Source organism: Macaca thibetana, chromosome 2 (assembly GCF_024542745.1).
Source record: "Macaca thibetana thibetana isolate TM-01 chromosome 2, ASM2454274v1, whole genome shotgun sequence".
Lineage (NCBI taxonomy): Eukaryota > Metazoa > Chordata > Mammalia > Primates > Cercopithecidae > Macaca > Macaca thibetana.
Genome location: NC_065579.1, coordinates 174,043,030 through 174,063,627, shown reverse-complemented (window position 1 = coordinate 174,063,627; position 20,598 = coordinate 174,043,030). Strand labels below are relative to the sequence as shown.

General features: G+C 38.4%; 1 protein-coding gene across 3 annotated transcripts in view; it reads left to right on the top strand.

Moving 5' to 3' along the window:
* Positions 1–20,598, top strand: part of TBC1D23 (TBC1 domain family member 23) — a 64,329-nt gene that overhangs the window by 9,578 nt on the left and 34,153 nt on the right. For 2 of the 3 annotated variants that reach the window (XM_050782054.1, XM_050782055.1), the window contains exons 2-4: positions 8,496–8,607; positions 10,867–10,972; positions 12,696–12,900. In XM_050782054.1, the coding sequence (XP_050638011.1) occupies positions 8,496–8,607; positions 10,867–10,972; positions 12,696–12,900 (423 nt within the window). Of the gene's footprint in view, positions 1–8,495; positions 8,608–10,866; positions 10,973–12,695; positions 12,901–20,598 lie in introns of those variants that run through there. The other variant, XM_050782056.1, reaches the window with a different exon arrangement.

Below are 20,598 nucleotides of genomic sequence, written 5' to 3'. Positions count from 1 at the left end.
CTGGATTTTCCTTGTAATTTCTCTGTACTCTGCTGTTAAGTGTAGAGTGATTACATATATTATAGGCCCTACTTGGTCCTTTTAAAACTGCTAGTCTTCATTATTTTTATAATTACAGAAAAGGATTCAATTTTGAGAATTTTGAAGATTAGTAAAGCTGACTTAGCTTAGTTGATAGACTGAGAGGCTTCATGAATTTAAAACATTTTTTTTTTCCAACCCAGAAAACATTCTATTAATATCTTAGTGTTTTAGTTTTGGTTAAGAAAGAAGGTGGAGATGATACAGAGAGTGGTCCCTATCGAGTGGTGAGGATCAAAGAGGGATGAGAAGTGGAAGGGGGTTAGCAAGAGAGGGAAGAGATAAATTTAAGATGAGGGAAAAGTTGTTACATATATTGTCAAGAATTATTTGTGAAAGGAACAACCAAAAGTTTGGTAGCTGGATGGAAAGGGAAAGTGTGGGGACATTTTTGTGGTGAACATTGCTATTTCTAATGACAATTTTTGAGCATATTGTCTCGGAGGAAAGAGCCAGTAGAAAATAGACTGGAATAATGAGTTGCTTATGTTTATTTGTTTGTTTTTGGAGGGGGGCTGAGATCAAAGGAAGAGAAGCCTGCTGGCCTATATTTTCTCTTTGGAGTCATAAGTAAAGTCACGTGAGGTAAAGTGGCCGGGTAAGGAGTCTGAAGTAAGTGGTGAATAGGAGATTCCCAGGCACTATTGTTATATGATAGCATCATAGAGTTGTCTTATTTTCCCAAGAAGCCCACAGTGAGTAGAGTATAGGAACAAAGAAGGCAGACTGGTTAGATTAACCTAATGTTAGGAATTTGCAACTTTCTGAATGTAACAGAAAGACCAAGGAGTGAAGAAGTCAAGAGTGTTGTCAAGAATATGCTTTAAGTTTTGGGCCATGGAATCAAGACTGAGGACATAAAGTGAAGTAACAAGAAGACTCTTCTAACTAATCCATGCCACCCTTCCATCCTTTACCTTTGTCTCCATCCACAGAGAGTGTAGGGAGGATGCTTACTCCCTCAAATTAATTATTTTCTCCACTCAAAAATTGAGCCACATATTTTTATATCTTTTATGTTACTTCCAAGTTTATCATACTGAAAACTTTTAAAATACAGTTTGTTGTCAGCTGTAAGTTGAACTTGTTTAGCCTGTTTATACTTGCAATATTAAGTACTGGAGAGCTAGAATGAAACAGTTTAAAGTAGCACATATGCCACGTTGTTTCCTACTTAATGGTTCTGTAAAGTATCCTTTCTTAAGTAGCAGTTACTTAATACGCTAAGCAAAGAAGTAATATGTTTGAGAACATGCAGTATTTCATTTTCCCTTCCTGCCTTAGATTGCTAGGGGTAATGACCTCCAGAGATGACACTAACAAGTGGGAAAACATTCCATCCTCATGGATAGGAAGAATCAGTATTGTTAAAATGGCCATACTACCCAAAGCAATTTGTAGATTCAGTGCTGTTCTCATTAAACTACCGTTGACTTTCTTCGCTGAACTAAAGAAAACTATTTTAAAATTCATATGGAACCAAAAAAGAGCCCAAATAGCCTAGGCAGTTCTCAGCAAAAAGAACAAAACTGGAGGCATCATGCTACCTGACTTCAAACTACACTACAGGGCTATGGTAACCAAAACAGCATGATACTGGTACAAGAACAGACACATAGACCAATGGAACAGAATAGAGAACCCAGAAATAAGACTGCACACCTACAACTATCTAATCTTCAATAAACCTGACACAAGCAACGGGGAAAGGATTCCCTATTTAATACATGGTGTTGGGATAACCGGATAGCCATATGCAGAAAATTGAAACTGGACCCCTTTACACTGTATACAAAATTCACCTCAAGATGGAAATCTAAAAACTGAAAACCCCAGAATAAAACCCAGGGAATACCATTCAAAATTATATTTTCAGTACAATTGAGTTTATTATAAATATATATGTCTATAAATATATATGTCTGTAAATACACACGTGACAAACTGAAAAGTAATTAACAAAAAGTGATTATCTCATGGTAATGGAATTGTGGTTGGTTTTTAATTTTTTTAACGCATTGGCAAAATTGTCTAAAATGATTATTAAAAAGTCATTTTAAGAAAGTAAGCTGTTGTTCAGTAATAATAACAAAAGTAATAGTATTCATGGATTCTGTTTATTAAAGAATTATGTAGCCAAGCATTGCACTGAATGTTTTGTGTTCAGAAACTTATTTAAGCATTAACTGACCCTATAAGGTAAGCACTGTGGTGCTTTTTCCTTTTATAAGGTCACATGGCTGTTGTAGGGCCAAAATTGAAACCCGGATCTGACACTGAAGCTCAAATTTATGAATTTTTATAATACATTAGAGTTGATTTTTTTAATTGTGGTAAAGTATACATAATGTAAGAAGTTTACCATCTTAACCATTTTTCAGTGTGCATTAGAATTAAGTACATTTACATTGTTGTGCATATAATCTCTAGAACTCCTTTCATCTTGCAGAACTGAAACTTTGTATCTGTTAAAGAGCTCTGCATTCTGCCATCCCTCTGCCCTGGTAACCTCTATTCTACTTTCTGTCTCTCTGAATTTAACTACTCTAAGTACCTCATATAAGTGGCATTGTATAGTATTTGTCTTTTTGGGACGGATTTATTTCACTTACCGTAATGTTGTCAAGGTTTACCTATGTCGTAGCATGTGTCAGAATTTCCTTCCTTTTTAGGCTGAATAATAGTCCGTTATAGCTGTACATAAAGTACACCCCCCCATTTTGTTTCTTCATTCATTCCTCAGTGAATGGACACTCGGGTTGCGTTCACCTTTGTGCTACTGGGAATAATGCTGCTGTGAACATGTGTATACAAAAGTCTCTTTCAGACTCTGCCTTCAGTTCTTTCAGACATTCCAGGATATGGAATTGCTGAATTGTATGGGACATTTATTTTTAATTCTTTGTGGAACTGTCATACTGTTTTCCATAGTGGCTGCATCATGTTGCATTTCCACTAACTGTACACAAGAGTTCACAGCTTTGTCAACACTTGTTATTTTATGTTTTTGAAAGTAGTAGTCATCCTAATGAGCGTGACGGGTTCTTTGGTTTGGTTTTATTGTTTTTTGTTTGTTTGCTTTTTGAGACAAGGTCTTGTTCTGTAGCCTGTGTTTTGAGACAGGGTCTCATTCTGTAGCCCAGGCTGGAGTGCAATGGTGTGATCTTGGCCTTACTACAGCCTCTGCCTCCTGAACTCAATTGATCTTCCTGCCTCAGCCTCTTGAGTACTTGGGACTACAGCCGCACACCACTACAACTTGATATTTTTTGTAGTTTTTGTGGAAACAGATTTTTTCCATGTTGCCCAGGCTGGTCTCAAACTCCTGGGCTTAAGCCATCCAACCAGAAGTGCTGGGATTACAGGTGTAAGCTACTGCTCCTGGCCTGGTTTGGGTTTGGTTTTTGAGTGAGGTTTTAATAGACTTGATCTTTAAATTCTTTCAGACCTCTTGAAGAATAAATAATTAATAAATAATACATATGTATCATACACTTAACCAGTTGAACTACTGATACTTATGTTCAAAATTAAGGTAATTATAATAACCAAAAAGTTGAAAAAACTCAAAAGCCCATTATGTGATGGATGGATAAGTAAAATATGGTATATTCATATACAGTGGACTATTTGGCAATGAAAAGCGTGTACTGATACATGCTACATTATGGATAGATGTTGAAATGTTATGCTAAATGAAACCAGGCATAAATGCCACACATTATATGATTCCATTTATATGAAATATCCAGAATAGGTAAATATGTAGAGACAGAAAGTAAATCAGTGGTTGGTAGAGGCTGGGGGCAGGATAGGAGGTGCTGGTGGGGAGGAATAGTGAGTGACTGCTAATGGGTATGGGGTTTCTTTAAGTGAAGAAAGATACTTGTTTAAAAAAAAAAGGGGATGAACTAAGTTTTGTTTCTTGTTTTTGTGCCCTGTTTGGCGAGAGAGTGTGTACATTTAAACAGTTTTCATAAATTTTGAAATGATGGGAAAAATAAGTTTTTAGAACATGGTTGGGAGGAAAACCAAATTTAGAAAAATGTTAATATATAGTCATTTTTTGCTAGTGGGAGATTTTCTGTAACTTTTTAAATTTTAGGAACAAAATATATGTAATCCAATTGCTTTTAAAAATCATAATTTTTGTATGATTCAATATGGTTTATTCAGAAAATTACAAAATTTCTAATAATGAATTAGTTAATTATAGAAGCATTTGGAAATGCATATTAAATTTGGTAGTGCTTGAAAATTCGTGCTTCCTTCTCCCATACATTGTGCAAATGCTTCCATATGTTATTCACCATTTGGTGGAAGAAGAAAAATCCAATTCATTTGCTAGCTTGAGTATAAACATTAAACTAATTCCATGTAAATCTAGTGACATTGTTTGCTCATTGTAATTCTGAAGCAACTTGGGCTACAATGCTTAGAGTAGGTGATTTTATCATACAACATCAGGTGAGGGGATATTCTGTTATGTTTTATTTAGGTTTTGAAAATATGCTATTGATAGATCATGACAGGAACCTATGGTATTATACCAACACATGTTAATAGTTTAAAAGTCACAGAGTCAGGAGGAGGTGAGTTTCTCCTTCCTTCCAACCTCAGAAGCATTGGATTTGGTCTGTCCTGAACTTTCTGAGCAAAGTAGATAATTTTGCTTATTTTTTGTATTTCTTAGAATAAATGGACAAGGCCTGTACTTTTCTGTTTTAAAACCTTGTCTGGATGTCCAGTGTAACTGTACCAACCTTTAATTTGTAAGGTCAGTGAGAAGCTGCTGTAAGGTCTAAGAAGACTGAACAAAACACAGTCCACCTACTCATACCACACCAGATATGGATTTTGCTTTTGTGTGTTAGAATTGTATTACTTGTTTAAAAGTAGAAACTTGGTTTAGGGGAAGAGGAGAGAGCTAAATGCCATAGAATTCTTATCTCTGCTTGATCCTTCTATGAATTATTTACCTTAACAATTTTCAGCTCTTTACTACTTTTATAAGCACATTTATATTGTCGAAGGTCTAGTAACTGTACCTTTGGATGCCTTGTTCAGAAAATCATGTTACTTTTAATTATTTAGGTTTGTAAGAAGTATCTTTTACTAATTAAGGTGTAGCATTTTCTGGTCTTCGAAGGAGCCCTTGCTGATGGTTCTACTGCTGGAGAGCACATTCGTGGTTCCCTGGGGACAGCATCAAAGAATCCAACAGCAGCTGTATCAACAGAGATGTGCTTGTACATTGTTATGATTTAAAAAGTACTTTGAGGATTGGGCATTTTGCAACAAAATACAAGCTTTGTTCTTGGGAATAGTAAGGGATTTGGCAAAATTATTTCAAAAAGAAAAGAATTTTGCACTAAACAGTGAACAATTCTAATTCTTCATCTAGTAAAATAATTTCATTTCAGTAAGTAGTGTTTTTAGTCCCTCATTATTTGATACATTTGACTGTTTAAATATATAGTATTTTTTCACCAAAGATGCCATTAAATTTTCTTTGTTTCATGGTTACTAACAGCCTGCCTTGTACATTTTGGCCAGAAGAGAATAGATAAACCCCAGTGTTTATCAGCTGTAGACCTGAACTGTCTCTCAACAGTAGACTTGAAATATTTTTCTCTACCTCTCCCTTCCAACACTTCGGTGACCATATAGCAAAAGAACTAAGTGTTTCTTGTGTGGTCACTAGTTATCTTCTGTTCATATGAATTTGTAGTAGCTTTGTCAAGGAACCTTTCAAATTCAACAAGTACTTTTCTGTTGAGTATGATCCTATGTGATTACATTTTCATGTAATTCCTTTCCCTTAGGAGAGCAACATTTTATGAAATATGTACATTTAAACTAATATTCTTAGATGCCTATCAATGGGGAGGTTTTCATTGTCTTATTGAAAAAAATGAAGAGTGGGAGTAATTTATTTTCTTCAGAACCACAAAAATGGGACAAAAATCCTGCTTTCCTGATCCTAGTGAGATGAACTGCCTTTTGGACTGCTTCAAGGAATGTTATAAGTTGTCCAGGTCATGAAGCTCTTAAAAATTTGTACAGATTTTTAATGTGTGCCGAAATCGTAAACAGTGACTGAAACCTCAGTTTTTGAAAATTCCTAAGGAATTGAGTGATTTTTTGTTTCTTTTTTTTTTGAGACGGGGTCTCACTCTGTTACCCAGGCTGGAATGCAGTAGCGCCATCTCGGCTCACTGCAGCCTCTGCCTCCCGGGTTCAAGCAGTTGTCTGCCTCAGCCTGCCAAGTAGCTGGGATTACAGGCACCTGCCACCACGCCCGGCTACTTTTTTGTGTTTTTAGTAGAGATGGGGTTTCATCTTCTTGGCCAGGCTGGTCTTGAACTCCTGACCTTGTGATCCACCCACCTTGGGCTCCCAAAGTGCTGGGATTACTGGCGTGAGCCACTGGGCCCAGCCAGAATTGATAATTTAACTGGTTATTTTCTGGCTAGAAAACAATATATACCTTTGTAAAAGTATTCTTTTAGTTATTTTTACCTTATACAAATGAAATTAAATTCATACTTTTCTCCTAAACATAGTAGACCGAACAAAACTGCTTGGTAATTTACTTGATGATTGTTGCGGGAAGTCAGGGACCCCGAACAGAGGGACCTGCTGGAGCCACAGCAGAGGAATATAAATTGTGAAGATTTCATGGACATTTATCAGTTCCCAAATAATACTTTTATAATTTCTTTTGCCTGTCTTACTTTAATCTCTTAATCCTGTTTTCTTCATAAGCTGAGGATGTACATCACCTCAGGACCACTATGACAATTGTGTTAACTGTGCAAATTGATTGTAAAATGTGTGTTTGAACAATATGAAATCAGTGCACCTTGAAAAAGAACAGAATAACAGCGATTTTTAGGAAAAAAGGAAGACAACCATAAGGTCTGACTGCCTGCGGGGTCAGGCAAAAAGAGCCATATTTTTCTTCTTGCAGAGAACCTATAAACAGACATGCAAATAGGGAAGATATCACTAAATTCTTTTCCTAGCAAGGAATATTGATATTAATACTCTGGGAAAGGAATTCATTCCTGGGGGGAGGTCTATAAATGGCCGCTGTGGGAATGTCTGTCCTGTGTGGTTGAGATAAGGACTGAGATACACCCTGGTCTCCTGCAGTACCCTTAGGCTTACTAGGATTGGGAAACTCCATCCTGGTAAATTTTTGGTGAGACTGGTTCTCTGCTCTTGAACCTTGTTTCTTCTGTTAAGATGTTTATCAAGACAATATGCGCACCGCTGAACATAGATATCAGGAGTTCTGCCTTTTGCCTTCAGAAGCATGTGATCTTTGTTCTGCTTTTTGCCGTTTGAAGCATGTGATCTTTGTGACCTACTCCCTGTTCATACACCCCCTCCCCTTTTGAAATCCTTAATAAAAACCTGCTGGTTTTGAGACTCTGGTGGGCATCACGGTCCTACTGATATGTGATGTCACCCCTGGTGGCCCAGCTGTGAAATTCCTCTCTTTGTACTCTTTCTCTTTATTTCTCAGCCAGCCAACACTTATGGAAAATAGAAAGAACCTATGTTGAAATATTGGGGACAGATTCCCCGGTAGATGATGTGATATTATTCTTTTTCTTTAATATACCAATAGATCATTTTTCCCCTCTAACATTTATTTAATACTTATTTTAAGCTAGGCACTGCTCTAGGCATGATATTGATATAGTCATTTACTAAATAGTCTCAGGCTGCAGTGTTTTGAATTCTTGACTGAATTGAGCATAATGTTAAGAACATGAATTCAGGAACCAGACTGTTAAAATTTGAATGCTGGCTCTACTGCTAATATGACATGTGACCATAATATGACATGTGACCATATACCATAATACTGGTAAACACCTTGAAAGAATAGTAACTTTTTAATACCAATAAAGTTATTTCTTCAGTTGTCCCCTAAATATCTATAACCCTTCTTTGCCTCCATTTTTGCATCTGTATGTGGGGCCGGTAATGTAACCTACCTCATAGGGATTGTTATAAGGATTAAAAAGAACACATAAAGTGTTTGAAATAGTGCCCCACACATAGTTGCTATGTAAAGTCATTACCACTGCTAGGAACACTGTTATTACTATGACTTCACAGTGCTGTCAGCCAGCTTACTCCATCTCCTCTTTAAAGTAATCTAGGAAAAGACAACGAAACTGGTTAGAACTAAGGGTAAAATGAGAGTAAATTGACTATATGAAGCCTGAGATTTCCCACCAAGAAAACATGTTGTGTATGCCTTGGCATTACATTTTGGCTGCTGAGAACTTTTGTGTCTTAGACAAGCCTTTAATAGGCCATGCTTATAAATGAATCTTGAATAAGAAAAAAGTATGAAGTAAAGTTTATTTTAATAAATAGGACTTGTTTTTTAGGGAAAAAGATCTTGAAGAAGCTCTGGAAGCAGGAGGTTGTGATCTTGAAACTTTGAGAAATATAATTCAAGGAAGACCACTGCCTGCTGATCTGAGGGCCAAAGTTTGGAAGGTAACTAGAAACTAAAATGAATAAAATATAATCACTGAAGAATAATATTTTTTTTTTTTTTTTTTTTTTTTTTTTTGAGACAAAGCTGGGGTGCAGTGATCTCAGCTCACTGCAAGACCATTCTCCTGCCTCAGCCTCCCGAGTAGCTGGGACTACAGGCGCCCGCCAACTTTAGTTTTTTGTATTTTTTAGTAGAGACGGGGTTTCACCGTGTTAGCCAGGACGATCTCCTGACCTCGTGATCCGCCCGTCTCGGCCTCCCAAAGTGCTGGGATTACAGGCTTGAGCCACCGCGCCCGGCCAGAAGAATAATATTTTTAAAAGTTTGTTGCTTCAGCTGTCTTAGTTGCAGAAAACTTTATTATCTTATGAGCATGCCACATCTAGAAGATTTATCAAACAGTAGCTTATTAAAATGTGTGTTTCTGTAGTGTTTGGTATATTTAACAATAATGGTTTAGATTTTGGAGTGTAATATATGCTTTTGTAGGCATTAGAAATGGTGTTTATGGGGCCAGGCACAATGGCTCATGCTGTAATCCCAACACTTTGGGAGGCTGAGGCGGGCGGATCCCCTGAGGTCAGGAGTTCAAGACCCTCCTGGCCAACATGGTGAAACCCCATCTCTACAAAGAGGCTGAGACAGGAGAATTGCTTGAATCCAGGAGGTGAGGCTACAGTGAGCTGAGATAGCGCCATTGCACTCCAGCCTGAGTGACAAAGTGAGACTCCATCTCAAAACAAACGAAAAGAAGTGATATTTATGAAAATTGTTTCGTGAAACAAGATACAATCAGTGAGTAAAATAGGATGTATATTTGCAGATACAGATCATAGCAATGTTAAAAAAAAAAAGAAAAAGTATGCCTCTGGCTGTTGGGGTTATAGGAAATTTTCCCTTTGTTTTCCTCTATTCAGCTATTCACCAGTGCGTGTGTATTATTATTCTTTTTAATTTTGAATTAAGATGTTGTTATGATTATAAAAGAAATACATGTATTTGTGGAAACATATATGACATAACAACCACAAAGGATAAAATAAAAATCTGTTATCTACCACCTATAGGTAAAACACGTAAGGTCTTGGTGCTTACCTTTTTACCTTTTTGCCCTATGCATATACGTAACAGAAATGGAATTAAAACTGTACATAGCATTCTGAACATTTTATTATAGAAGTTTAAGTACATGCAAAAGCGTAGAACTTGTATAATGAACTCCCATGTGCCCATAACCCAGCTTTAACTGGTATCAACATTTAACCAATGTTGTTTGATTAGTATCCTCATCCTTTCCTCCACATCTGACTCACTGGACTGTTTTAAAGCAAATCCTTGCTAGCATACTAAAAGTCTGAAACATTTAAAAGAATGGTAATTCCTGGCCAGGTGCAGTGGCTCACGCCTGTAATCCCGGCACTTTGGGAGGCTGAGGTGGGTGGATCACCTGAGGTTAGGAGTTTGAGACCAGCCTGGCCAACATGGTGAATCCCCATCTCTACTAAAAATACAACAATGAACTGGGTGTGGTGGCCGGTGCCTGTAGTACCAACTACTTTGGAGGCTGAGGCAGGAGAATCGCTTGAACCCGGGAGGCAGAGAGGTTGTGGTGAGCCGAGATCATGCCACTATGCTCCAGCCTGAGCAACAGTGTGAGGCTAAGTCTCAAAAAAAAAAAGACTGGTAATTCCTTAACATCATGAGATAATTTCTTTAGTTGTCTCATACATGTGTTTTTATAGGTGATTTGTCTAAATTTGAATTCTAGTAGGCCTACCTGTTGCATTTGGATATGTCACTTAAGATTCTTTAAATCAACACAGTTTATTTTATATTTTTAAAAAAACCTTACAAAACAGCAAAAACATTTTCTCAATTTATTAAATATTCTTCTGTATAATTTTAAAATATATATGGCACAGATGTACTTTTTCTTTGCCTGTACATTCTGTTGTTTTTACATTTTAAAAAAACAGGAAAGATGATTGCTTGTGTAAATTTACATATCTAAATATATAAATATTTTGGGTAATTTATTGTATTCCCTAAATCAACATGAAGAAATATCTAATGTAGGAGAATTTAAAATAATTCTGCTGGTTGTGACATGGCTAAATACTCAACATTTGGTGGAGTATAGATACCTTAATTGTAATCTTTATTATTATTTTTAAATTCGGGCCTTTAATTATTACAGCATATTTTCCAAGAATGAGGAATAACATATGAACTAGTCGCTTTTTAAATCTTTCTTCCAGATTGCTCTGAATGTTGCAGGAAAAGGTGATAGTTTGGCATCATGGGATGGTGTTTTAGACTTGCCAGAACAGAACACTATTCACAAAGATTGCCTGCAGTTTATTGGTAAGTTTAATAATCATTTTCAAGCAGAGTTAAATTTTGGAAATAATTTTTGGGTTGAGGAATCACTCTTCAGAATTATTTTCTTATAATTTCAGAATATGAAAAAGGCTTGTAAATAGCTTTAGAACTTTTCTTTTGAAATTCTTATGAAATACTGTCTATTGATTTTAAGGGAGCCTAGTTTTGACTGGGTGCAGTGGCTCACGCCTGTAATCCCAGCACTTTGGGTGGCCAAGGTGGACAAATCATTTGAGGTCAAGAGTTCAAGGCCAGCCTGGCCAACATGGCAAAACCCTGTCTCTACTAAAAAATACAAAAATTAGCCAGGTGTGGTGGTGGGCACCTGTAGTCCCAGCTACTTGGGAGGCTGAGGCAGGAGAATCGCTTGAACACAGCAGGCAAAGGTTGTAGTGAGCTGAGATCGTGCCACTGCACTCCATCCTAGGCACAGAGTGAGACTCTGTCTCAAAAAAACAAACACAATAACCTAGTTTTTACTGTTTCTTTTGCATTATATGTTAGATTTTTCGTGTACATTTATGGGTTTGTTGTAGTCTTGACTTTGATTTTTGTATAGTTAAAGATCTGTATGATTGTATACAGCCCTCAAATTAAAGAGGAGCTTTGTTGCACAAGTTTATCTATAAATCATAGTTTGTGGTCTGCTGTAGAGAAAGTATTATAAATTGTGATTGAATAGGTTTCCAATCACCCACAACATCTATTTCAATTCACAATGTAGATCAATTTAGCTTATTCTTTTAAATTCATCTCTAGTGCTTTGTTGTATTTTTGTTTCTCTTTCCATCATATTTTAGTTAAATTATTGGCTTGATAGGCCTATGTGTGGTAAGCACACCAGAAACATTATTCGTGGTGTGGACAAAAGAAAGAGAATTTGGTAGTGGAGAATGAATTCCTTTCCCTCTTCTTGCCAGAGTTATAGCAACAGCTGCCCATCATGGGGTAGGTGATCATCTGTTTAGAAAACAGTTTTGCTTCCCAGGAACACGGGCTATGCCTATCTTTGCCTATCCCTTTAATTCAGATTGGCCATTCTTATGTTTGACATATATATAGGTCAGGTATTACTAAGTGCTAGTGTTTAGTAAATACTGAATGTATAGAAGTCTTCTGTTTCTTTCCCTTCTCTCTCAATGGACTAGGTAAAGAAAACATGCTTAAGTGAAACTGTATTCTTAATTTTCTTTAAACAACTGTCTTAAAGTTAAAAGACTGTTAGAAGGCCGGGCACAGTGGCTCATGTCTGAGGTCAGGAGTTCGAGACCAGCCTGGCCAACATGGTGAAACCCTGTCTCTACTAAAAGTACAAAAATTAGCTGGGTGTGGTGGTGGTTGCCTGTAATCCCAGCTACTTGGGAGGCTAAGGCAGGAGAATCACTTGAAACGGAGGTGGAGGTTGCAGTGAGCCAAGATCGTGCCATTGCACTCAGCCTGGGTGACAAGCTAAACTCTGTCTCAAAAAAAAAAAAAAAGGGTGGGGGGAGCTGTTATAAAGAGTTTCGACTGTGTGTTTTCCTTGGGTTTTGGATCTGTGAACCAATGATTGTTAAGTGTAAGGGAAAATATACTTTCATGTAGTTTCACTTTGTCTTTCTCTAAATGCGCTAACATAGTATTATATATTTGTAAACAAGTGTTATGTCCAATAACAGCCTCTAACAGGCCCTGGGTAACTTTATTTTTAACATTTATTTTCTAGACCAGCTTTCAGTGCCAGAGGAGAAGGCAACAGAATTACTTTTGGATATTGAATCTGTAATTACCTTTTATTGTAAATCACGTAACATTAAATATAGCACATCCCTTAGCTGGATACATCTACTCAAACCATTGGTGCATCTTCAACTGCCACGCAGCGATTTATACAACTGCTTTTATGCCATAATGAATAAGTACATTCCCAGGTAAAATATGATTTAGTTATTGTAGTTTTTTAAAGTGAATACAGGTCTGGTTTGCCTTGAGCTAAAGTTGCTACATTTACTTTGGCGGTAAAGTAAAAGGTTCAGATAATTTTGAAGGTTGTTTGAGCCATAATTATTATTTTATTTTTGTGGTTATAAACGTTTTTTAAAAGATTCTTTAGTTAAAAATGTATACTTTTGAAACAGTGGTTATACTGGGGTTGGAGTTGGGGAGAAAGTGGGGAGATCTAGGTCAAAAGGATACAAAATAGCAAATAGGTGTGATGAACAAGTTGAAAGACCTAATATACAATGTGGGGACTCCAGTTAATAATAGTGTGTTATATTGAAGATTTTTGCTAAATAAGTAGATTATAGCTGCTTTTGCCACAGAGGGGAAAGTGGGAATGTGAGATGATAGGTACATGATTTTGTTCCACAGTAGTAACCATTTACTATGTATGTGTTTTTTATAACATGCTGTATTATGCACAGAAATTTACTTTTAAAAAAGAATTTAAAAATTAAAAATGTTTAGAGTTTATATATATAATTCTTCCAGTTTATTTGGTGGTATTCCTATTTTAATTTATTTGCCTATAAAATAAAAACATTACAGTGTCCAAGTGGAAAGTAAAATTTTGGAGGTGCTACCTTATTGAGCTTGGAAGGAAATCCTAGAAATATAGGCATTGAACAAGTAAATTGAGGTATGCTAAATGTTAGAAAGGTGAAATATAGAGTGCTATGGGGATGTGGAATGGGGGTGACCTAACTTACCCTGGAGGTCACGGGTGACTTTCCCATGGTAAGTAGCATTTAAGTTGAGACCAGACAGATGTGCAGGTGATTGTGATGGGGATTGTAGTGTGGGGGTCATGGTGGCTCATGAGGCCAGAAAGAATTGTTGTAGTTCCCAGTGCAATAGATCAGATAGTTAGAATTTTAGTACCAAAATAAACTTTAGACGTAGTCTAGACTAGTGGCTTGGCTGTACAACCTTGAATGCACATTAGAACTATTGAGGGAGCTCTTAAAAATCCTAATGACTATTTGCATACATGAGTAATTAAATCAAAATCTCTTGATGATGGGACCTAGGCATCAGTTTGTTCAGAGCTAACTAATTTCAGCATGTAGCCAAGGTAGAGAACCACTAATCTGGACCTTGATAGTTAACTGACTCTTATTTTTTACTACTTTCTATGTGATATCACAATGTATGAGGTATAAGTGTTTTGTATGGTTCTCTACCCTGGTTGCTTGTTAAAATCAACTGAGGCACTTTTTCTTTTTTTAAATAACTACTTTATTGAGATATCATTTACATTCCTTAAAATTCACCATTTTAATATGTAAAATTCACTGGTTTTAATTATAGTCACAGAGTTGTACAGCCATAACCACAACCAATTTTAGAACATTTTATCACCCCAGAAAGAAGGCCCATACCCATTAGTAGTCAACTTTCCACTTTCCCCCAAAATGGGAATGATCGGTATGATTCTCTATATAAGGAATCATACCTTATATGTTTTTTGTAACTGCCTTTAATGTTTAGCATTATGTTTTCTAGGTTCATATTGTACTGTATCATATTTCATTTTTTTTGCCAAATAATTTTTTATTGTATGCATATACCACATTTTATTTACCTGTTCATCAGTTGATGGATATTTGGATTGTTTTCACTTTTTTACTGTTAGGAGTATGAAGCTGTGAATATTCACATACAAGTTTTTGTGTAGACGTGTATTTTCACTTTTCTGGGATGTGTGCTTACAAGGGGAATTGCTGGACCATATGGTAATTATGTTTAATCTTTTCTGGAATTGCCGGATTTTTCCATAGCAGCTGCATCATATGTTCTCACCAACAGTCAGTGGAGATCCCAGTTTCTCCACATCCTCGTGAACATTTGTCTTTTTCATTATAGCCCATCCTAGTGAGTGTGAAGTGATATCTCATTATGGTTGTTGACTTGCATTTCCCTAATGGCTAATGATGCTGAGCATCTTTTTATGTGTTTATTGGCAATTTGTATTTTTTCTTTGGAGAAATGACTCTTCACCCAAAGTACTTTTAAAACATACTGGTCCCTAGAGTTTTGTTTTTGTTTTTGTTTTTGTTTTCCCCAATAAATATTTTGCACTTCTATTTTTCCCCAATAAGCCTTTAGAGTTTCAAATATAAGTGGACTGCAAAGAGCGTTGGTATAGATATTTTTAAATCTCCCCAGGTGACTCTGATGTGTACCAGGATGGAGAATCTCTGTGCTACTTGAAGTCATACTGCTTTATGTAAGGAAAACAGACTTAAAGATACCAGAAAACAAGGCTAAGGTCATGGCAGAGCCAAGACTTGAATTCCTATTTAGGGATCATTCTGTTGTACTAGGTCTCTCAACTGGCTATATTTTAGCACTTCTCATGGCCACCTCTTGCTCTAACAGAGCTAGCAACAGCAAGATACAAGATGTCCCAGCTTTGCCTCTAGAGAATGGTGGTGATGGTAGTTAGGACTAGAGGGGAAAGACTTTTGCATTGTACTTTGTAACATACTGTTGTCAGGTTCTCTAGTTATTGCTTCTATGACTTCCATATGGAACAGCCCTCCAGCCAGGATCAGCATTAATAGCCCTGGAAAGAACCCTGAGCCCCACACAATGCTGCTAGAACTCCATTTTAACATATCTTCTTCTTTTTTTTTTTTTTTTTTTTTTTTTTGAGACAGAGTCTCACTTTGTCGTCCAAGCTAGAGCACAGTGGCACAATCTGAGCCCACTGCAATCTCTGCCTCTGGATTCAAGCGATTCTCATACCTCAGCCTCCTGAGTAGCTGGAATCACAGGCGTGTGCCACTATACCCGGCTAATTTTTGTGTTTTTAGTAGAGATGGGGTTTCACCATTGGCCAGGCTGGTCTCGAACTTCCGACCTCAAGGGATCCGCCCAACTCGGCCTCCCAAAGTGCTGGGATTACAGGCGTGAGCCACCCCTCCCGACCTAACATATCTTCTTCTCTTTATTTATTTATTTATTTAGACGGAGTCTCGCTCTGTTGCCAGGCTGGCATGCAGTGGCGTGATCTTGACTTACCACAACCTCAGCCTCCCGGGTTCAAGCGATTCCCCTGCTTCAGCCCTCAAGTAGTTGGAATCACAGGCATGTGCCACCACACCTGACTAATTTTTGTGTTTTTAGTAGAGGTGGGGTTTTACCATTTGCCAAACTGGTCTTAAACTTCTGACCTCAAGTGATCTGCCCGCCTCAGCCTCCCAAAGTGCTGAGATTACAGGCGCGAGCCACCGCACCCGGCCTTTTTTCCTTCTTTTTTTGAGACAGGGTCTCACTCTGTCATCCAGTCTGGAGTGCAGTAGCACAATCTCAACTCACTGCAACCTCCATCTCTTAGGCTCAAGCAGTTCTTCTGCTTCAGCCTCCCAAGTATCTGGGTTTACAGGTGCATGCCACTATCGCCTGGCTAATTTTTGTATTTTTAGTAGAGAGTGTGTTTTACCACTACCATATCTTCTTATAACAGATTCACATATAAGATGGCAGAATCCCGTCAAGCACAGTGCCTTGTAGTTGAGAGCAGCTTTGCAGTGTACAGCTGTTAAATGAATAGATGCTGTTGCAATGGCTGACTCCCAGAGATGCCCCACTTTTTCAGAAGACAAGATCATGAACTAGGCAATTGTTTCTATAGTGTATGCCCCTACTCACTGTGTATTCTGCCTTAGCATTCTTTTGCCTTGTATTTATACAGTAGGGTAAGTATTAAGACTAAGGAGGAGGTAATCTTGCCAGTATGAATCTAGTTCTGTGTCTGGGCACCTGAATTGCCAGCCTGGGGCCTTGTCTGTAAAACTTCCTTCCACCTGCAGTATCAGAAAGTGATAGATTGAGAGTCATGCAAATCTTGGCATTGACCTCACATCTTAGATTTTAGAAATTATTTTTTATTCCCTTTCAATTACATTGTAAGACTGTTTTTTTTTTTTTTTTTTTTTTTTTTGTTTTTGCTTTTTTGATACAAAATCTTCCTGTGTTGTCCAGGCTGGTCTTGAAAACCTGGTCTCAAGTGATCTTCCCTCCTCAGCCTCCTGAGTAGCTGGGACTATACATGCATGCCACTCTGCCCTGCTTAAAACACTCCTTATTGGCCGGGCGCGGTGGCTCACGCCTGTAATCCCAGCACTTTGGGAGGCCGAGGCGGGCAGATCATGAGGTCAGGAGATCGAAACCATCCTGGCTAACACAGGGAAACCCCATCTCTACTAAAAATACAAAAAATTAGCCAGACGTGGTGGCGGGCACCTGTAGTCCCAGCTACTTGGGAGGCCGAAGCTGGAGAATGCGGGAACCTGGGAGGCAAAGCTTTCAGTGAGCTGAGATCACGCCACTGCACTCCAGCCTGGACGACAGAGTGAGACTCTGTCTCAAAAAAAAAAACAAACAAAAAACACTCCTTGTTAATACTGTCATGTTAAAACTGTGAGGCCACTGCACTCCAGCCTGGACGACAGAGTGAGACTCTGTCTCAAAAAAGAAAAAAAAACACTCCTTATTAATACTGTCATGTTAAAACTGTGAAGCCACTGCACTCCAGCCTGGATGACAGAGTAAGACTCTGTCTCAGAAAAGAAAAAAAAGAGGCTGGGCGCGGTGGCTCAAGCCTGTAATCCCAGCACTTTGGGAGGCCGAGACAGGTGGATCACGAGGTCAGGAGATCGAGACCATCCTGGCTAACACGGTGAAACCCCGTCTCTACTAAAAATACAAAAAAAAAACTAGCCAGGCGAGGTGGCGGGCGCCTGTAGTCCTAGCTACTCGGGAGGCTGAGGCAGGAGAATGGCGTGAACCCGGGAGGCGGAGCTTGCAGTGAGCTGAGATCCGGCCACTGCACTTCAGCCTGGGCGACAGAGCGAGACTCCGTCTCAAAAAAAAAAAAAAAAAAAAAAAGAAAAGAAAAAAGAAAAAAAAGAAAAAAGAAAACACTCCTTATTAATGCTGTCATGTTAAAACTGTGAGGCCACTGCCCTCCAGCCTGGGCGACAGAGCGAGACTCTGTCTCCAAAAAGAAAAAAAAACACTATTAATGCTGTCATGTTGAAACTGTGAGGCCAGGTGCAGTGACTCACACCTGTAATCCTAGCACTTTTGGAGGCCAGGACAGGCAGATCACTTGACCCCAGGAGTTTGAGACCAGCTGAGGCAACATAGTGAGACCCTGACTCTACAAAAAAATTTTTTAATTAGCCAGGCATGGGGGTGTGCACTTGTAGTCCCAGCTACTCAGGAGGCTGAAGTGGGAGGATCACCTGAGCCCAGGGAGGTCAAGGCTGAAGTGAGCCATGATCCTGCCGCTGAACTCCAGCCTGGGCAATAGTGAGACCCTGTCTTAAAAAAAAAAAAATTAAAAAAATTTTTAAAAACTGTGTCATTCATTTCATTGACTTTTTTACATGAGGCCTTTTACTTCATTTTCTTTACAGTTTGCTTTTTTAGAGATGGTACCCCTACAAAAATACCACTTGTTGAAATATAAACTTAGATATGGAAGGGGGCAGTATAGCATAATGACTTAATGTCCAGTTTCTGTGTACAAGTCTTAGCACCATCACTTCATAGCTATTTTACCTTCAGTGAGCTGAAGTGAGCTATTTTACCTTCAGTTGAGCCTCAGTTTTCTCATCTGTAAATTGGGTGTAGATTTCATAGGTTTGTTTATAAAATGTAAGATAAAATGAAATAACTTTGTAAAATGCTTATTACATTGTCTGGCACATGGTATTTCCTCAATAAATAGTTGACTTTTATTATGATGACCTGTGCTTTGACCTGTTTGTAAGTTTTTGCTGATTCATTAGATACATTCTCGCCTCCTTCCCTTGTAATAGTAGAATGTTTGGGAGGCCGAGACGGGTGGATCACGAGGTCAGGAGATCGAGACCATCCTGGCTAACACGGTGAAACCCTGTCTCTACTAAAAAATACAAAAAAAAACTAGCCGGGCGAGGTGGCGGTCGCCTGTAGTCCCAACTACTCGGGAGGCTGAGGCAAGAGAATGGCGTAAACCTGGGAGGCGGAGCTTGCAGTGAGCCGAGATTGCGCCACTGCACTCCAGCCTGGGCGACAGAGTGAGACTCTGTCTCAAAAAAAAAGAAAAAAAAATTGTAGAATGTATTTCAGTACAAACGCTGAATGGAGTAAATTTATAGAACTGAGGAATTAGTGAAGCCTACTGGTCTAAATGAAGATTGAGTTAGTCAGCACCTTGTTAACAGTAACACCATACTTTAACCAAACTGTCTGGAAGTAACTGTGTTTGTAGTATTGCTTTTTGTTTTTAACTGTATGGGTTAAAAAGTAACTACCTCTGGCCTAGCATGGTGGCTCATGCCTATAATCCCAGCAATTTGGGAGGCCAAGGAGGAAGGATCGCTTGAGTCAAGGAGTTCGAGACCAGCCTGGGCAACATGAAGAAACCCTGTCTCTACCAAAAATACAAAAATCAACTGGGCATGTTGGCATGTACCTGTAGTCCTAGCTGCTTGGGAGGCTGAGGTGGGAGGGTGGTTTGAGCCCAGGAGGCAAAGAGGTTGCAGTGAGCCGAGATCACGCCATTGCACTCCAACCTGAGCAACAGAGCCAGACCCTCTCTTAAAAAAACAAACAAAAAACTCCCCCAAAAAACATGTAATTATCTCCCTATATCCAGTAAGATGCACTACCAAAAATCTAGTATCTTTTAAGAGATTTTTTCCATGAAGTATTCTGTTTGAGTTATCACAAACATGGACACAAGAAAATGAACTAATGTGAGTGTAATAGTATCTTAACAAATCCTCTGGGCTTGAAAGATTTTCTAAGAGTGCTACTTATGTGGGAGTTAGAAGATAAGGCTTCTGAATTCGAGATCAGGGACTGAGCATGGAAGGAGGAAGTAACTGTGCTTCCTGAGGAGTGAGCCTAGTTCATGGACCACATCTGGACCTGCTCCAAGGGTTTGTCATCTCTGGGCTCAGATGCTTGGGTTCCTGGGTAGACGGACAGTACTTTTCAGATCAAGGCTGTGGGTGGCTACTGTGACCTGTGGCAGAGGAGTCTTCTTAGAGCTGAGCAGGCTGAAATGCTTCCTGAGCTGATGACTAGAAACTAGGAAATCCATGACCCAAAATTCATCTGTAGGTGCTTTGTGATTATTTCTAACTTTTATTTTAGGTTTAGGGGTACGTGTGCAGGTTTGTTATATAGGTAAATTGTGTGTTACAGGGGTCTGGTGTACAGATTATTTTACCACCCAGGCAATAGAGTACTCTTTCTACTTTTGAAGTCTCTGGCAGGAAAATGTGGTATTTGTTTTTAAAAAGGCTTTTGATAAAAATGTTAATGTACATGTTTGGTGCCTTATACTTTAAAACAACATTCAGATTCATTTTTTCCATTTTGCTCTCACAATAACCCTTTGAAGTAGGACAGTTATTGAACAAGACGAGTATTTTGGCACCTTCTGGAATTTACTCTGAGGAGTTGGTACTTGGGCCACTTCAACAGTTTTTAAGGCCACTATTTCTAAAATGTTCACCTGCCCATTTCAGACTTGTACCTTTGCTAAAGGACATTTCTAATTGAGTATATAAACTGTGGCGCTAACCTGAAGCCTAGTTTTTAGAATTTCCTCTCTTTTGGCG